Below are 20968 nucleotides of genomic sequence, written 5' to 3' on the forward strand. Positions count from 1 at the left end.
GCGATGTGGCGGCGCGTTATCATCTTGAAACACTGCAGAACCGTCTGGGCACTGGAAGGCCAAAAATGGGTGGAGATGGTCTCCGAGCAGCTCAACATACCGCATACCACTCAAAGTCTCTTCCTGAACAAACTTGGGGGCCCATTCCATACCAGGAAAATACACCCCGGACCATAACAGACACACCAGCGCCTTGGACCACACCTTCGAGGCAGGCGGGATCCATCGCTTCATGTGGTCTGCGCCATACACGGAGCCTCCCATCGGCATGGTGCAGTTGAAATCGTGATTCGTCTGACCATATCACGTTACGCCATTGTTTCAGTGTCCATCCCTGGTGACTGGCGACAAATGCGCATCGTTGTGCCTGATGACGTTGCGTTAACAGTGGCACCCATGTGCGGCGCCGGCTCCCATACCCCATAGAACCCATGTTCCTACGGATTGTCCACTGGGAGACGTGTCTAGCACGGCCTGAGTTGAATTGAGCCGTGATTTGTTGCATGGTTGCCAGTCTGTCACTATTGAGAATCCGTCTCGGATGTCGCCGGTCACGGTCATCGAGGGTGGCTGGACGGCCGGTCGTTCGTCTGTTGTGGACGGTGACACCCGCATTCAACCATTCATGATACACCCTGGACACGGTTGATCGTGTGAAGCCGAATTCCCGCACAACTTCCGAAATCGCACTTCTCATCCATCGGGCACCGACCACCATACCCCGTTCGAACGGTGTCAGCTCACGACGACGTTCCATGTTACACCTGTCACATGCACAGCCACTGCTCACAAGGTCTGCTATACAACTGCCGCTGGCACAGGGGCGTGTGGTGCGCAGACAACACACCTGCGCATCAGTGCTCTGCTCTCCCATGACATTTGCTCAGTCAGTGTATAACCAAAGTTGAATGTAATATTATGTTTTTGATGTACAGTATTCTTGTAATGAATACCTAATTTTCCTCATTGTTAGAAAATAAGGAGAGTGTGCCCAATTTAAATCAAAATACCCTTCACTGATGAAATATTGTAATCTTACCAGTGTTTGAAGTTGTACGTATTATTTAATTGTATGAAATCTCATGTCGTAATCGCAGCACAGGTGTTAACTTAAAAGTCTTGTTGTCATCAAGCTGATTAATTTTATTCTTGATGTTTCCTATTCAGTAAATTTTTTTTTTGTTAATTTCGTGTGACTATTTCTAGCCGAGTGCAGCCCTTGTAAGGCAGACCCTCCGATGAGGGTGGACGGCATCTGCCATGCATAGGTAACTGCGTGTTATTGTGGTGGAGGATAGTGTTATGTGTGGTGTGTGAGTTGCAGGGATGTTGGGGACTGCACAAACACGCAGTCCCTGGTCCATTGGAATTAACCAATGAAAGTTAAAATCCCCGACCTGGCCGGGTATCGAACCCAGGACCCTCTGAACCAAAGGCCAGTAAGCTGACCATCCAGGCAACAAGTCAGACATTAAGTAAATGAAATAGAGTAATTCAAGATGATGCAATTTATATTTAAATTATACTAATTATTTTGATAAAATTGATCCTAATTTATTGTTAAAGAAAGAATCAAATTTTGGATTACATCTAGATGTGTTAGATTTGGTTCCTTCTAGACAATAATATGGTACAAATGTTACATATAATAAAGGTATGCCATATTGATTGATTAGTTTTGAATGTATTAAGGATCAAATCTCGGCTATTCTTTGTTATTTACTAATGACTTGATTTTCCATGCAAGATGGCGGCGTGTGCAGAAGTGACGCTGAGTGTTATGTGCAGTATTATTATATTTTTGGTGGTAAAGAGTGCAGTGCAATACTCCAAAAGTGCTACAATCGCTTCAGATAACCCTCCTGGATACCTGGAAAACATAATTCTATTGGAAAAACTATTGGTGAGTGAAAAATGTAGTCTTAACGGTTTGACGTGGTGCAGTGCTGAAAGTCTGGGGATGGCAGCCATAGGTCGGCCTCGGCGAAGGGACGGGAGCGGTGTTGTCAGACTGCCTGTAGATAATCAGCCACTGCTGTGCTTGGCACTTGCCCTAAGTGGGGACATCGAACTAAACCCGGGTCCACAACAGTGCACAATTTGCGGAGATAGTGGTAGGAGGAATCAATTATTTGTCCACTGTAATAATTGCTCGCTAAAAGGCCATAGAACCTGCGCAAATGTCTCAGTGTCTGAATTCAGAAAAATAAAGAACGGTTCCCGTACATGGTTATGCTGGAAGTGTAAAATGCCGCTGTTATCAGACTCGTTCTTTACAGTTACCAGTGATACGCCCAGTGACTTAGTGAATAATTCTAAATGTACATATGTAAATAAAAATATATCACTTTTTGCCTTCAATGCGCGCAGTATTATGCGACCTGGACGGTTACAAAATATCCACGCATCGCTTGAAAGCCTTGACCCGACCATCGTATGTGTCAATGAGACGTGGTTGTCCAGCAAAATTAATGACTCAGAAGTGTTCCCTGACTCGCTGATATTGTTCCGTAAGGACCGAACCTACCGCTCTGCAGGGGGAGTTCTAATTGCAGCCAAGCCAGAATGTAATGCAACTCGAGTTCATCACCTGGAGACAGCAGCCGAAGCACTGTGGGTGGAAGTGACGTGCAACAAACGCAGATTCCTTATTGGATCAATTTATCGCGCCCCTAAGTCGTCGCCGGAAATGAACGATGAACTAATCCTCTCTCTCGAGCGTGTGCAACATGTACAACAAAATTACGATGTCATTTATATTGTCGGTGATTTCAACTTAGAAATTACGTGGTCCAGTAATGCTGCACCTGTTCCAAATAACCCCCTCGCCAATAAATTCCTTTCCGCTTTCTATGATTTATTCCTTCATCAGTTAATGTTCGAAGCCATGCGTATTACGCAAACAGCACGTTCAACCCTTGATCTTTTCCTAAGTAATATACCACAGTCCGTCCAATCTCTTAATACTATCCCTGGATTCTGTGACCATCAGGCAATCCTCGCAACACTGACCCATATAAAACCATCCCCCAAACTCCATACCAGAACAGTTTATAATTTTTCCCGAACAAACTGGAACGATCTATCCACTTTACTATCCAACCGCCTCCCCGTTCTCACCTCAGATTTCACCGGCAGTACTGACATAAACAAGATATGGAACGACTGGAAGAAAATTTTCTTTCAATGCGTAGAAGAAACCACACCAACAGTAAATATAACCAGCAGACGGAAATCTCCATGGATTACCAAGGAGATAGTGCGAGAAATTCGAAGAAGGGACCGCCTGTACCAGAAATGGAAAAGAAATCCAACCGATTATGAGTGGGAGAAATACAGGCTGGCTAGGAACAAGGCTAAACAATCTATCAGAGATTCCTACGATTCTTACATCCACAGTCTCAACACCAACTCCAAGGAACTCTGGGCTCTCAGAAGTAAAGGTTGCAACAGAGCTCCATCTGTATTTAAACATAACGGTACGGCAGTCTCAACACCACAAGAAATTGCAGACACCTTCAATAGGAAATTTAAAAGTAACTTCTCCGTCCCTACTGAGGAAGAGAACATGCTATATTCAAGGACAACATCTACCCCTCTCTTCCCTCTAACCAACCTGTATTTCTCAACGAATGAAGTAAAGGAGAGCCTTCTGAAAACAAGACCTCTTGCCGCGACCGGGCCGGACCGAGTGCCAGCAAGAATTCTCAAGAATTGTGCAGTTGCCTTGGCGCCCTCGCTTTGCGCTCTCTTCAACTATTCCATTAATACCGGGTCTGTACCTTTGGAGTGGAAAGAAGCCAACGTAGTGCCAGTTTTCAAAGATGGAGATAAGGAAAACGTAGATGATTACCGGCCAGTTCCTATAACATCAGGGGTCTGTAAATGTATGGAACGTCTAGTTGCTAAATGTATGTTGGATTTTCTCAAGGAGAGAAACCTGCTGAACTCAAACCAGCACGGCTTCATTCCGGGAAAATCCTGCACAACACTTCTAACGAAAGTCATTGATGACTGGCAGTTCTCTTTGGAGCAGACTGATGTCTCACAAATAGACTGTGTGACTCTGGACTGGAGCAAAGCTTTTGACCAGGTGTCACATCAAAGACTTCTGTTAAAACTTAGCAACTACGGCATTCAGGGTAAACTGCTGTCATGGTTGAGGTCATTTTTGGTGGGTCGAACGCAATGTGTTGTGTACGGAGGAGCCAAATCAGACCAAACCACAATTACTTCTGGAGTAATTCAGGGCAGTGTGATAGGGCCCCTCCTGTACACGATTTATGCTCTCGACTTACCAGATTGTGTAAATTCGACCATGGCGCAGTATGCCGATGACACAGTCATTTACAGAGCCATGAAAAACAGTGATGATATTGTACAATTCCAATCGGATCTGGATAGTATAGCTCTGTGGTGTGAGGTAAATAGATTGTATATAAATATTAAGAAGTGTAAATATATAAGACTAAGCAGAGCTAAACAACCACTCCAGAACCAACCTACTCTATGTGGAATCCAACTGCCGACTTCTAACTCCATCAGACTGCTCGGTATTCACATTACGGACAATCTGAAATGGAATAAACCCGTGGAGGAAGTGAGGTGTAAGGCATACCGGGCGCTAGGTTTCGTCCGTAGATGTCTCTCGGGAGGAAGAAGTAAAGCCCTACGAACGGCTTATATTTCCCTTGTGCGGCCCATACTATTATATGGCCTTTCTTCCTGGCATCCAACTACAACGGAAAATATGTGGAAACTAGAAGGTATCCAGCGACGAGCAGAACGTTTAATTAACAAACACATCCCCTTAAACACAGCCAGGTCATTGCCACCAGTGAACTCGCTATGTACACAAATAGATGTAGCCTTCCTTAGGAAATCCCTGACAGATCACACACACCTCTCCCCTTTCCACCGCCTGCAGCTCAATTACCGCTCTGTTAAAAGAGGCCAAGGAGTTACTCTTGTCCCTCCCTTCGCTAGAACAACCTCATATTTAAATGGGTTTTACTCAAGGGCTGCTCATACGTGGAACCTTATACCATCTGAGGTAAAGCTACTTCCTCTTCCTCACTTCCTCCGCGAAGTAAAGAAAATGTATATGTAAATATAAACCTATATGTGATGTATATAACTTGTATAAATTAGAATTGCAAGAAGGATGGGTGCAAGTACAGGTGTATGTGGGCGAATGTGTATGCGTGCGCGGGTGTGAGTGGTTGTGAATGAGTGTGTATACAGGGGTCTGAGTGAGAGTATAAATGGCTGGGTGTTCTTACTCTAATATTTTCAGGATAAATCAAGATAATTATTATTCTAAGGGTACAGTGTTTGTAGTGTAAATATGTAAATTTAAAATTGTCTACATAAGTTTGTATGTAAATATTCAGTAGAGTTTATGTACACATGTGGAGATGGAGGCACTTCCGTGTATGTGGGGCTTGCCCTTTCTCCATCTACCACCCCTAAATTGTACATGTACAATTTAAGGAAAATAAATAATAATAATAATAATAATAATAATAATAATAATAATAATAATAATAATAATAATAATAATAATAATAATAATGTAATTAAATATTCAATTGTTTGCTATTTGCTAATGATCTTAAAGTATAGAAAAGAATTTTAGCTTTTGTGGACTTATTGAAGCTTGAAACTATCCTAGACCTTGATGGGCATGACACTGAGAGGCATTGTGTCTGACTTTTCATCAAGGCAGCCACTACCCAATCTCAGCCAAAACATGTGCGATTTTTTAAATGAAAAGTTACTTCCCTGTGCTTCGGATTCTATCAAGCTTACATTTGCTTTATATTATTGCCGTGATTGGAGGATTAAGATCCTTTTATCATGATCATCATAATTAGGGGTGGATGTTGTTGACCTAAAATAATCACTGAAAATGATCAATAAAATGCCCTTAAATTTGTGGGGAAATGCTATAAAATAAGTAAAAAAGACATTGAAATATTTGACCAAACTGATTTCTTGTGACTGTGTAACAAAGATTTTACAAGTAATACGCCCCTATACCATTCACTGCTCAGCTCTTTCTTCTTACAATCACATTTAACTTCCGTTTACCAGAATACACGTCCTCTTCTAAGCTCTCATGTACCGAGCTCGATAGCTGCAGTCGCTTAAGTGCGGCCAGTAACCAATAATCGGGAGATAGTGGGTTCGAGCCCCACTGTCGGCAGCCCTGAAGATGGTTTTCCGTGGTTTCCCATTTTAACACCAGGCAAATGCCAGGACTGTACCTTAATTAAGGCCACGGCTGCTTCCTTCCAATTCCTAGGCCTTTCCTATCCCATCATCGCCGTAAGACATATCTGTGTCATTGCAACGTAAAGCAAATAGCAAAAGAAAAAAAACTCTCACGTAAATGCTTCCCAGTTTTTCTTCACTTACTACTGGTACTTTCTTCTGTTTTATCGCTGTACAATAATTGCCACTCTTTCTTCTTATTCTTCACTGCTTACTTTACCCTCTAATTCCACCATGGGGTCTTTCACTCTTTCAGCTATTCTGCCATGAAGATTCTCTGCACAGCTTTACAATGCCTTCTTTAACATGTCCCATTCGACTTTCACAATCTCCACCTCACTTCTGGGTATGTGTTGTTTCAGTTTATATTGGCATTTTTCCTTTTCTTCCATTTCTTTTAATTTCCATACTTTTCTTTTTTTCTTTTTTTTTTTTTACAACTTTTCCTACTTTCATTTTTGACACTACTAGCCTACTCTGTATAGTCTCTGTCAAAGGCTACTTCTGGGAAGGCTGTTACACCTACAACTATCTACGATTTGCTCTTTCCGCCAAGAAGTAATCAATTACTCTCTCCTCTCTGAACCACACATTGCCCACGCTTTGTTAGTTTTTAGATTTTATCAAAGTACTCGTTGACGGTATACACACGGTCTTGCAGTTAAGGATTATCATTATCAATAAAGTACATACAGTTAGAATTCAGTAAAGTAACAAGGTAACTTGACGTTGACTTATTTCCTGTATCTCCTAAGTGGAGCATAGGGCATCAATGAACTTCCGCCACCAGGCTCTGTTCTGCGCCATCGTCCTGATCTCTGTCCAGGTCTTCCCCTCCTTTCTCCATCCCTTCTGCTATTACACTCTTCCTCCACGTGTTCCTTGGTCTGCCTCTTCCCCTGCTACCTTGTGGGTTCCATTCCAGGGCTTGCCTTGCTATGTTGTCTTTATCTCGCCGTAATGTATGCCCGCTCCACTTCCATTTCCTACGACGCATCTCAATATCAATGGGTGTTTGATGGGTTTTTTTCCATAGTTCTTCATTGGAGATTACTTGTGGCCACCATATCCTCAGGATATTCCTCAAACTTCTGTTCACAAATGTTTGAAGTCTGCTAATCAGTTGTTTGTTAGTCTTCCATGTTTCACACCCATAGAGCAGTACTGAATTGACATTTGTATAGAAGATGCGTAGTTTGGTATAGGTGATAAGTTCCCTTGATTTCCAGATTGGTCTCAGCATTGCAAATGCTCCTTTAGCCTTATTTATTCTAGTTCCTATATCCTCTATAGTTCCTCCCTCAGGGGTGACTATACTTTCTAGGTAGCAAAACTGGTTGACTTGTTCGATCTCTTGGTTTCCTAAAAATAATAGTGCCTTGTTTCGGTTATTATAATGCATCCTTGGTTTTCTTTACGTTTATCTTCAATCCCACCTCTGATGCTTCGGTTTTTAAATCATTTAGCTTTGCTTCCATATCCTAAAACTGTTGGCTAGCAAACACAAGTCATCCGCAAAGTCCAAGTCCTCCAACCTGCCTGTCAGTCCCCATTGAATTCCTCTTCGGCGATTCATTGCCTTCTTCATCATAAGAAGAAGTTCTCATACATTTCTTGCGTTATCTTTATAATTTTCTTTGGAATCCCAAATTCTTTCATGGCTTTCCACATCTTCTTCCTCATTACATTATCAAATGCTTTTTCAAAGTCTACAAATAGTAGATACAGTGACGACTGCAGCTCCGTGGATTGTTCTATAATTATGCGCAGTCTGTTGAACTGGTCTGTGCAGGAGTAACCTTCTCTAAATCCTGCTTGTACTTTCCTCACCCTTGAGTTAACTTGCTTTTTGATCCTTTCTAAAATTATTCGTGAGAGTACCTTACTTGGTATCGAAAGGAGGGTAATCCCTCTCCAGTTATTGCATTCTAATAAATCTCCTTTCTTCTGAAGCTTAATCAACAATCCTTTCTTCCAATCTGTGGGGATCTTCTCTTCTTCCCAAATCTTCTTGAAAAGTGGGAACAGAATCTCGACTGAAGTACCCACATCCACTTTCACGGCCTCCGGTGTGATATTGTCCATACCTGCCGCTGTGCCATTCTTTAGTTGTTTAATGGCCCTTTGGATCCCTGTTCTTGATGGCGGTTCTGTACTGATAGCAACATCTTCCTGCTCTTCTACGGTCATTACCTCTGTCTCCTCTTCCTCGATTGTTTCACGATTCAAGATCTCCAGAAAGTGTTCTCTTCATCTTTCTAGCTGTTCTTTTTGTGTGGACAATAATCTCCCATCTTTGGCTTTCACTGGCTTGTCAGATCTAGAATACTTTCCTGTTAGTCTCTTGGTAATGTGGTAAAGGGTCTTACTATCATTGTTTTGTGCTGCCGTCTCAGCTTGTGTTGCAAGATTATTGATACATGCTTGTTTTTCACGTCGAAATCTCCTCTTCACTATTTTGTTAAGTTCATTAAAGTCAGTTGTAGCTTGTGCCTTCTCTTCTTGTGTTCTTGCAGTATTGAGTCTTTTCTTACATTCCTTCCTTTGATTCACGGCTTCCCATGTCTCAGAAGTAATCCATTCCTCTCTTCCTCTCTCCCCTTTGCCTAAGACCTTTTCACAGGTATTAATGTAGGTACTCTGTATGCTCTTCCAATTATGTTCAATATCCTGTCCTTCTTCCTCTCTTAGCTGTTGGAATCGGTTACTCAGTTCTAGTGAAAAATATTGTTGCACCTCCTTATCCTTCAGTTTATCCCAGTTATACTTTATCCTCCTCTTCTGATGAATGTTCCTAGTAAAGTAACAAGGTAAGGTATATTGTAAAAACTTTTTAATTATGGTCAAACAAAAACAGGCGTATCCATCTTGCCTATATTGTAATTAAGGCGCTTGTATCAAAATTATTAAAATAAACATACTCTTGTCTTAATAAATGCCATTATAGACTCATTACAGAATATAATATTACTTGTTGACTTTTGGTAATACTGGACTGTTACCATTTCAGAGAAAAATTAGTGCGGTTGCAACACGAGAATAAAATCCTCCGCCTCAATCAGCGTGGACCTGATGATGAAAATCTTCCAGTAATGCAAGCCTTGCTTGAAGATGCAACACAGAGAGTGAGTCAACTTCGGACAGAGAACAGGTATGAGTTACTTACATGGAAGGATTCATTATACATTAAACATATTGTAGCGTAATTAACCCTCTTAGTGCCACGCCTATTTACAGTGGGTATGCTAAGAATGCCACCCGCTTTATGACCAAATTGCAAGGCTGAACAAGATGAGCCCTAATTCTCCTAATTCTAAATCCAGATAATTGATTATTGTTCCAAATTGCTCAGAAAGTTTGACTGTATTGATATTGATAGCAAATAATATCAACTAAGGTCACATTTGGGGAAGAAAATGCTTTTGCCTGGGAAATTAGCTTGGAACAGATTATATTTTTCAAGTTCTGACCTATAAAAGTTACCTGAAATAAATAGCTACTCACCTAAGAAAGATGTGTCAGGATGTCTTATGATGTGTACTTGCTTACAGTCAGATGTAAAAGAAACCCGGGATATTCTGCCTAGTATTTATTGAAATTATTCTAACAATACAGCGATAAAATCTTTCATTTCCTTTAGAGTAAGAGGCCGCCACTGCTTTGCGTGGGAATTTGGCTTCTATTGTTGTGCTGACCTGAAGAATTGAGTAGCATATCTATTAGTTTCTGTCGCCATTAGCTGCCACAGAGCCTGAGTAAAGAAGAGATAAAAATACGAAATAGGTTTTGTGCAGCAAGGTGGGACATGTTTTGGACCTGGATTTTCCAAGTAGGCAGATGCAGAGTGATAACGAGTATCACTTCCTACGAAAATCTCCCGAAACACAGATCTTTGAGTAGCATTACTGCTATCATCATTATCATCGTTATCCTCATTCTCAATACTGTCATTTGCTCCATCACTAACTTCGGAATCCTCCAAGCTCTCAGATATATTTGCGGTACTTACTTGCGCGATTCCCGCCATAACCTCACTACTGTCACTGTCCGAGTCATTATTCTCAGAATCACTCCCATTAAAAGGTGAAGTATTCAAATACTCCACTAACTCGTCATCGTTTGCCAACCCATCACAGTCAGCATCAGGCCTTCTGCCATTTTCATAGCTGCTCAGTGACACTTCATAAAACATACCCCAAGTTCAAGCACTCATAAAACCCAAATAAGCAAACGTAGTGACAATCTGCATGCAATAATGAAAATTCTGTGCCTTTATTATCCTACAACAACCAGTTTTTCCACCCATCACGAAACAAAACTCGTTAATTAGTGTTTATTAAGGCACTAGCGAGAAGAGCGCAGTCGCACTCCCGGCAGTTTTAGTGGGAGTCGGGAGGAGTGCGATCACACTCTTCGGCGCTCTAAGGGTTACAGCTTATAAATCTCGTATTTTGTCTCGTATTGGCTCAACGCAACTAAGGTTAAGTTATAAGGAGTTTCCCACCTTCCAATACTTGTCAATTTTTTATAACAGCTTTATTGTTTACATGACATAATCTAGCTTAATCTCTAGGTGTATACTAAATAAATAGAACATGTTTTGTTCCGATTATGGAACATCTTCAGCTAAAAAAATAAACAAAGCGGCAAGACAATTAAAACACATATAATGATCATGGTGATGAAATAAAATGTTCATTCATGTTGGTTAAAATTTCCAACGAGTCATTGTCCAAGTAACGAAGTAAAATAGGCGTAAGGGGTCTTCTTAATGCTGGGGACATGTATATTTGTTGATCTTGAAGATAAAATTAGGAATATATAGGGACCTGAACAAATCGCATTTGCGATATGTGCGAATTTTTGAATCTTGTACTGAATCCAAGCCTATGGTAATTCTAATGTGGAATAAAATCATTTTTACGCATAAATAGAAGTGCGACAAAATGCGAATTGTGACCCAAAATGCGAAATTAGCATGAATATACGATTTTGGTGCGAATTCTGCGAAAATGTGCTATTTTACTGGCGAAAACAACATATTTCGGCAAAATCGTCAGAAATACTCAATATTGATGCATAAATCTTTCGACCGTTCCGATCGATGAAGGAAAGTAGCTGTTCGATTGTTGCTTGCCGACGTTAATCAATATTTACAACGGGAATAGCAAGGGGAATAAGATCTGTATCAATTATTATCGAAATGTAAATTGAGTGTCACGGAAATAACGAGATAGATACAGCGTTGTTTTCCTGTTGTTAAAAATTGAAACTAGTGAAGAGTAGAAAGTCCAGCGATCTTTAAGTTGTGGGGCGCACGAAGGGGCTCAGCGGTATGCAAAGGATGGTTTATATGCCACAAATTCAGCGACAGTGTTTTGCAAGTATTGTAATTGCCGAGTTGGGTGGGGAAAAAAAATAGCATTGTGAATCATGTTAAATCTGAAAAACACGTGGGTAAGCAACGCGATAACGAAAGTTCAACCCTTGCTGCTAGTACGTCTCAAAGAAAGCCATCTTCTGTGTTTACACAGTTAAATAGTTGTATACGACAAAATATTTCCAGAGATAACTTCTCGAAACGCACATTCGAAGTATTTGCCAAAGCAAGTACAGTGAAACCTCGATTCTCCGTTTTTCGAGGGACCATGAAAATAAAACGTACAACACGGGAAAACGGAAAATCCGGGAATGAATGAAAACCATCAACAATTTGGCTAAACATCACAAAAATTAAATATGTATTATTATAATCTTACAAAAACTCCTAAACCAAACCAAACTACAGCCCCAGTGGGACTTTGCCTGCCAAGCGACCGCTGCTCAGCCCGAAGGCCTGCAGATTACGAGGTGCGCATGGTCAGTGCGACGAATCCTCTTGGCAAATATTCCTGGCTCTGTAGATCGGGGTCGCCATCTCACCATTAGATAGCTCCACAATTAAAGGTATTCACGTAGGCTGAGTGGACCTGGAACCAGACTTATATCCATGTAAAATTGCCTGACCTGGTCGCAATCGAACCCTGGCCCTCTGGATGAGAGGCGGGCATGTTAGACCGCGAAACCGCATTAATTACCGGTACGCGAGTTCAAAATCTCGGTACTTTATATTCAATTTTACAGGGGAATCTTTGTCAGTTTCCCGTGAAAACTTCTTTCAGTTCAGCAACTTTGATTTAGGCTAGCCAAACTTCGAAAAATCTAATAACGCCAAGCCAAACGACAATCGACCACAAGTAATTTTTAATTCTCTCGTCTAATAAAATAAAGCACATTAGATACAAAAGCACCCAAAATGATGGCGAGATCCGTTCATTTCTTAATCTTTCATTGTAATTTGGTCTCCGGTATACTGTTCGTAGTCAGTTTCTGGAAATCTCGTACCGCGCAAATTAGGCCTACATCGACTTTTAAAGGTTATGTTGAACTCGAAAACATGGTTTCGAATGTAAGTATCGATTCTTAAAAGTTCTCGAATGCATTATATTCAATTCTACGCGTCACAAATCCAATCAAATTGGAAAGATAAAAGAAATGTAAAAACTTCAGAAATTACGGTTATTCGTGACCTTGAGGTCATCTGGAAAGCGCGCTCGCTGCACATGTCAGTACGAGTTTGAAATGATACCAACCATTTAAAATGTAACGTGTGCAAATAACACGACTGCAGTTTATGGTATTTTAACACGAAAACGTAACATTCCCAGTCTTACACCAGGACCTAAACAGTAATAGGCAATCCCAAGACCTCCCATGGCTTTTTTTTTTTTTTTTTAATGTAGGGTGCAACATCTGTTTTGGTCTCGCTAACATATCATGTACGATAATATCAAAAGGTACTGAATTTGTGTTAAGAAGGAGCAGTTTCGATTCCTGCCTGAAAGCCCAGTTACTCTGCAGTGCCCTGAGCAAAGTGCCGAAAACCTCTTCGGCAGTATGATCGAAAAAATATAAACATCTAACCCTGGACATAATATGGACGTTTTATAAGTGCGAACATATGACGAAACTCGTTCCGTCTTCAAGCAGAGCTGTCGAAATGTGCCGTGTCTCCTTGCAATTGTTGTGGGCACCCTCTGCTTTATGATTTTCCGAGATTCTCTAAACAATACTACCCGAATGCGATGCTGAGATGGTCTCTTATGCAAGTTCACCGCCGATCGCTTTTCTAGTACCAGTACAGTACTTGCTTTAATTATCGCAGTGACGGGGCGTTAACGCCAAGATCCATAAATATGCCATAGCTGTCCTTTCGTGAGATACAGTTTATTAAAAAACGATTGATCGAGGATTTAGCATTGATGGGACTGGAATTTCTGGACGGTTGATCCGGGAAAGCGTTTCTTCTAGGAACGGATAATGCAGGACTTTTACAACATGATTTAATTACGATGCTCGCGGGACCACGTAATTTGAACGCATATTCCGGGAAAACGTATTTTCCGGGAACGGATAATCGAGGTTCCACTGTATACCTCTGAAAAAGCTTGAGAACAAAGAGCTAAGAGCCTGGATTACTAAGTTTTCAAATGAAGAGCTGCCATGTATGAGAACTCTACGTGAAGTATATTTACCGGGTAAGTTTCGGTTTCATTGATCGGGTACGGTTTAGGTATTACGACATAGAAACCACGCGCAAAATTGAAGGATACCGAATTTGAGTGCGATTTCCATATCGAACTGTCTTACCCGTACCCAATTGATCCAGTAATTTTAAATTATTTTCTTATAATTTGAGGTCTTTCTTCCTTTCTAGAAGTTGCGTCTGACCACCAGAAAAGAACAGCAGAGGCTCTAGTGGAGAAGAACATCAACATACTCTGTGATGAAACTACAGATAGAATGGGCCGTTGTGTTTTTATCATATTCCAAGTCCCGGCCGGATTGAAAAGAGAGCTGCACATTGTTTCTGTGAACCATCTTGATGCAGGAAATGCTACAAACTGCTCTCGTACTGTTTTAGAAGCTCTGCGCAGTTATAGGTACCATATGATGCATGCTGCATGTAGAGACACATTTGTCAAAGCTGCTCGTTCTTCACAGTACAAGCTAGCCACACTGAAAGCTAAAGACCCCAACCATAAGCATTTTGTGTCAATTTCTCAAGCTTTGTATCAAAAAAATATAATTTTGAATAACACTGATAAATTAGATGAGCTTGAGAAATTATTTGGAGTAACAGATCTCTCACAAAACGATATCTGGTCTGGTTACTGTTCTCTGAAACATGCAATTCAAACCCAGATGAAAGAAAGTGAAAAATGTAATGTCATGCTTGCATTAACTGCAGTTCAGACAGAGTTCAGCATATTTGCTAAATACTGTCTTGAGTTGTTGTAGACCCCAATGAACAATGTAGATAGCGAGCGCGTGTTGTCTCATAACAACACAGTGGTTACAGACAGATGGTGCAATTTGAAAATAGTATTGCCGAAGTACTGACAATGCTTTCGTTTGAACAATGAATTTGTATTGTGTGTGAACCAAGGACAATAATTGCACTTCATAAACTTGGAATCGTTAAAATTAATAATACCATGCGATTATTTTAACTTCCTAAATAGATGCTAATTTTGAAACCAATATATGCTAATTTTTCAGGTCCCTGAAGAAATTAAGCAAGGAGGGAGATATTTTTAAATGAGAAAACCTTGTGAGAATGTATGGTAGTGAGGTGTAAAAGGATATATGAAATTGTTTTTACCTCACAGTTGGTCATATTATATTTAGCGTCCTCCCTTCCGCCGTGCCATCAAGTGACTGGGGGTGTGTGTGTGGGGGGGGCTTGCGGTAAGCGAAGAGAAGGGGAAGCAGGGGGAATATTGTGTAGGGTGGAGCTAACTGAGAAGTGGTGTTGTGATTGTCTGTACATTGCTCAGAATTTTAAAAGAATGGTATTTCTGCATAGGTTGTATCCACAGTAACAAGGAAATGCACTTTCTAATTTTCCATCTTTTCTGTCTGTATGTATGTACGTACATACGTACGCGCATCACAAGAAAACGGCTGAAGAGAATGTAATGAAAATCAGTATGTAAAGTCGGGGAATAAGTCACTACAATCTAAGCCATAAATAATTTTATTCATGCTGATTAAAATTTCAGTTTAGGGGAAGACCTAAAATTTTATTCTCAGATATTTGTTATTAGTGGTCCTATCGATAAATACTACATAACAAAAGTTATATAGTATTAAATTTCCAATCATTTATATCTTATAGTTTTCACCGTACCAGCTATGGTAAGAGATATTCATGAATTTAGATTTTTGTTGCTAAGTCCATATCAGCGCTGTGTCATGAGAAAATGGGTTAACAGAATTTAATGAACATCAGTAGAATCGGAGAATAACAAAATACAATCTATGCTATAAATAATTTTGTTCACCCTGGTTAAAATGGTAGTTTAGTGGAAGGTGTATAAATTTTAATTTTTAATTACCTATATTATTGGTCCTATCGAAAAGTACTACATGACAAAAGTTATAGAGAATACAATTTCCTATCATTTATGTCTTATTTGGTTTTACTGTACCGACCATGATATGATTGTGGTGATGGTGATTATTGTTTTAAGAGGAAGTACAACTAGGCAACCAACCTCTATATAACACTAATCAGAGAGAAAAAATGGAAGGGGTCTGACACTTCGAATAGCAAAGATATCAGGCTAAGAAAGACAAGGGCCACGAATGGTGTGATAATGGAAAGACTCCCTAGGCCTTGATACATAATACGGTTGGGGTCTAAAAAGGACAAGAGTTGACCAAGGGAGGTCTGATAGGATAGATGAAAGTGAGGAGCCTGGCACAAGTAAGTGGATGCAATGCCAGGACTCAGCTATGGGCCCGTGTTTGCCAACCCCCCCCCCAAGTTCAGAGCCTGTGGGGCCACATTTAGTCGCCTCTTACAACAGCCAGGGGGTACCGTGGGTGTTATTTTATTGCCCCCATCCACAGCGGGATGACTATAATAAGAGAATTCATGAATTAGACTTTTGTTGCTTATTCCATATCAACTCCAAGCCTTGCTTACATGGAAATATTGTTCAATCGTGTTAACTGGCTGTGGATTTTGTCATCAATGTCTTAAGGTGTGAAAATGCATGGTCATCGGTTTATATCGACAAGAAAAATTAAGATGATTATAAAAATAAGAAAAAATCATGGAGGAATGATCGCTTGAATAATAAGAGGGAGTCATGAAAGAAAGGGGGACTCCCTTGACATAAGATGCCCTAATATCACAGAGTCAGAAGAAAACTAAATGTGGAGGCCTACAATATAGAAAGCTCATAAAACTGATGAACAATAACATTCACATTGACCATTGTTTGTTGTGATGTGCTTTATGTCTTCTGCTGCCACTCATCTCCGATAGATGGGATTGCTGCTGCGTACCAAGTATAACAGCCTGCCTGAATAATGGTGTGAAGTAGCTGAGGAGTGAGATCTCTCTCTTCTTTGGTATGCCATTCCTCTCGTTCATAAATTTTCTGATACTACTGGTACATAACACACTGGTTCATCACAGCATTTCAGCTATTCACTCCCTACTCTGAGGCACTGATTGAAATGAGCAGTGTGCACATTTAACAGAATAATGGCAGAGGAGTGTTCGCGGCTGTCTGCGGCCTGGTCATTCCAGCTCTGAACTTTGGACTGTTTGATCGGCAGTGTAGTACTGTTCTTTAAAAGTGAGAAAATGTGCGGCTTTTCATTTGATTGTGTACTTTACATGATAATATTGCTTCTAATTGCGACATTCCTATTGACGTCATTGTAATAACCTATGTTGAATTCAGTTGGGAAAACCACTAAGACAGTCTTTCTGAGAATTCCGTAGTGAAGCACGGGTATATCAGCTAGTATCAAATAATTCTGAATCAGCGTCAGTGCCAGCCTTGCCAGGTCTGTACACCCCAAAAACATCAAGCTGTTTTTAGAAATGAGTCTTACACCTAGAATTTCATGTTCCTTATCCTTAACTTTTTCGTAGTTTACAAATTCTTCTTTCACCAGAATAAACACACCCCCCCCCCCCAATCCTATCGTTCCTAACCTGTCTCTTCGATAAACACTCCAGTTCCATGAGAAAATTTCCGCATCCATAATATCACTTATCAGCCATGATTCAATTCCTATTACGATATCTGGAAAATATCTATCATATTACTTCTGTTCCTTTTTTTTTTTTTTTTTTTTTTTTTTTTTTTTTTTTTTTTTTTTTTTTTTTTTTTTTTATGCTATTTGTTCGGGGCGTCGACCTGGAAAGATCTTTTGCCCCTACTTGCACCTTATGTGAGGCACCTGCATGTATTTTTGTAAATGGCGGAAGTGTAAAGTGTTGAATGTGAGGAAAGGAACATTCCTTTCTTTACAATACTTCTATAGTTTAACAATTTTTATGTCATCCTTACTCGACTTCATGCTTCCTATAATGTCGTCACCGCTCTCCAGTCCACTCCTCCCTGAATGTACCTCCCTATAACTCTTCCAAACAAACCTCCTAACTTATATGTACCATTGCGATATAAGTGAAGGCCATCTGAATGTAGATCCCTATCTCCTACCCATCCATTAGGATCTACAAATCTCACTCCCAATTTCCTACATACCCATTCCATACAGTAGTTTAATTTAAATCCCCAATTACCCTCCATTCAGTATACCTCCTACACAGTATCCCACTGATAACAATCTCTGCTTCCTTAAACTTCTTCCGTGCTGCCATAACTAGATCCCAAACGTCTCCAGCTATGTTAATACTAGTTCCTGCTTGCCTTATGTTGTTGGTACCAACATGCAAAATTATCACCTTCTCCGTACCCTTCTCCCTCCCTTCTGCTTTTCTCAATGTCTACCTTAACCTGATTCCTAGATAGCAGTGTACCCTGGTTCACTCTTCCCCACATGCCTGACGGTTGAGTCACCCATGACGAGAACCTCAACCCCACCCTCATTAGATCCCCTCCACTCCTGGTCTCCCTTTATTTCCCCGACGCCTGCAGAACTCGCTTCCTCTTAACTTTTTTCTCTTGGTCCCTTTATTCTTGCCCTGCCCCACTTCTGTAACACTTTCCTGATCTCCATCTTCCCTCTGCTGATCTACCAGCGATGAATGATACCGATTCCTCACCGATACCTCTCCTGGGCCTACTTCCTGAGGAAAACCCTTTTACCTTGTTGTTCTTGACCTTAAGACATTAGCCCACCTGTCTTCCACAACATCTCCCCTTCCATCCCTTCCCTCTCCCCTACCTACCCTATCCTTTACATTGATTGTGAGAGACTACAGTATCTTCATTCCTGTCCTCCATTACAAGTCTAATGATCTCCCTCAAGCTCGCTATCCCTTCCCTCATCCTCCTTAGTTCCCTCTCACACCCACAGTCCCTACACCTGCCTCTCCCAGCCATTCTTTTATCTCTTCGAAGAAATGTGAAAATGTGAAAATTTGATCTTTGCTCAGTTGATGGTATTTGAAGATGCTCAGATACTTCAGCCTGATGTCGGTAGATGAATGGGCATATAAAAGAACTCTTGCAGGACAAAATTTTGCCACATAGGTGCCTCCAAGGACCGTAAAAATGTAGTTATTGGGATGTAAAACCAATAATATTATTATAAAGCTCATGAAAGTAATGAATTTTGTTTCTTGGAATTCAGTAGACACCTTATGTTATTGTCAAAAAATAAGGAAAATTGGGAAAGTGAGGTTTAAAACGATGGTTTACAGAAGCCTTCTCTTTTTCTGAAGACAGTTGTGCCATACTTTTCGATTCGTGACTATATAGAGTGATACAATTTTTCTTTAAAATATTCTTCTAGGCAAAACTATAGAGTTGCTCCAGATTCCTCCTGGTAATATGGAAAAAGTCCAACCAATGGATAAATGTTTCTCCATCTGTAGGAAGTTCTTTATTGCCGCCGGATAAAAATATTATTAGACGAGAAAATTCATCAAGAGGATTTCCACAGAGACTGTATCCTGCAATTACAATCTTATGTCAGTTTGCATCACCAAGGTTCCAGAACATGATAAAATATTCCTGATATGGAAGCAGATATACAACAAACCAACCTCCCAAGTTTGTAGTGCTCGTCAAATATTGCCTGCAAACAGTGTAAAGAATTTGTGTTTTTAGCATTCAATTAACATTTGTCAATTTTGTTTTTTCCCCACTGATTGAAACTATTACGTGGTAGCGGGTGGGGTATATTATGTTCCATCAGATCTTCCTGTGCAGCGCATTCAAACTCCATGCTCCACTCCACTTGAAGCAAGAATGTCCATCTGCACAGCATTCTAAGTTGCCCTTGCGGGATTCTGGCTTTGATTCTGGGGCTGTGCAGTTTAAAGTAGCAGCTGTTTTTTTTGGATGTGTCTTTCTGATTTAATTTTGTGCGGCCATTTCTAGCCGGGTGCAGCTCTTGTAAGGCAGACCCTCCGATGATTGTGGGCAGCATCTGCCACGTGTAGGTTGATGTGATGGAGGATAGTGTTGTGTGTGGTGTGTGAGTTGCAGGGATGTTGGGAACAGCACAAACACTCAGCCCCTGAGCCATTGGAATTAACCAATGAACGTTAAAATCCCCAACCCGGCCGGGAATCGAACCCGGGACCCTCTGAACCGAAGGCCAGTACGCTGACCATTCAGCCAACGAGTTGGACATCTTTCTGATTATGTATCGCTTCTGCCACTGGAATTTCAAGATAGGTTTCGGCATGGGAGGTTTGATAGTTCCCTTGTTAGGTGTCAATATCAGAAGTAAAAGTTTCTTGGTATTTGACGTGTATTGTTGCAGACTAACATATGAACTGTGATCAATGTATCGGTGGCCTAATGCCATTGTGAGAGATGAGACACCCAATATTTTCATATGAACTTTTTTTTAATATGAAAAGAAAAAAAATCACTAGGTACCGGGCGAGTTGGCCGTGTGGTTAGGGGCGCACAGCTGTGAGCTTGCATCCGGGAGATAGTGGGTTCAAACCCTACTGCCGGCAGCCGTGAAGATGGTTTTCCGTGGTTTCCCATGTTCACACCAGGCAAATGCTTGGGCTGTACCTCAATTAAGGCCACGGCTGCTTCCTTCCCTCTCCTAGGCCTTTCCCATCCCACCGTCGCCGTAAGACCTATCTGTGTCAGTGAGACGTAAAAAAAATAAAAAAAATATATTCACTAGGACCTTGTGCAGTGTTGTGAAGATATAATTTATGTATTGATTGAATATTTCCTTACAGACAAGCTAATCAAAGAATTCTCGAGTTGGAAAATCAGGTAGAGGAACTGCATGAACGTGAAGATGGAGGGGGTGCCGGTTTACGCCATCGCTTAGCAGAATTGCAAGGGCAACTTCAGATGCTTCAGGGAGAAAAAGAAAGGTTGGCCACACAACTGGAAGAGAGAGAATCTTCGTTAAATGAATTCAGTGAGTTACAAATTGGTTTTGATTTTATATTTTGCTTTGTTGACTAATGAGAATCAAGGTGCTAAATTATACCTTGTTGATGGGATCTTCGTTGGGGAAATTACTATCCCTCTTTGGCCATCACACTCAATCAAAATATCAGATTAAGGCTTCGTAAAGAAAATTAGGGAGCAGCAGCAGCATCAGAATCAACAGCTTACTTAATCCGTAAATCTTGCAGTAAGGTACATATGTGCACAGAAACCAACTGGACAAATCA

At 40.8% G+C, this 20968-nt stretch overlaps 1 protein-coding gene across 1 annotated transcript in view; it reads left to right on the forward strand.

Annotated features, from left to right (window-relative positions):
• Positions 1 to 20968, forward strand: part of hook (hook microtubule tethering protein) — a 277381-nt gene that overhangs the window by 216403 nt on the left and 40010 nt on the right. Inside the window, exons 11-12 of the mRNA XM_067140736.2 lie at positions 9287 to 9427; positions 20522 to 20709. Coding sequence (XP_066996837.1) covers positions 9287 to 9427; positions 20522 to 20709 — 329 coding nt within the window. The remainder of the gene's footprint in view (positions 1 to 9286; positions 9428 to 20521; positions 20710 to 20968) is intronic.

This window comes from Anabrus simplex, chromosome 2 (genome assembly GCF_040414725.1).
Source record: "Anabrus simplex isolate iqAnaSimp1 chromosome 2, ASM4041472v1, whole genome shotgun sequence".
In the NCBI taxonomy this organism is placed as follows: domain Eukaryota; kingdom Metazoa; phylum Arthropoda; class Insecta; order Orthoptera; family Tettigoniidae; genus Anabrus; species Anabrus simplex.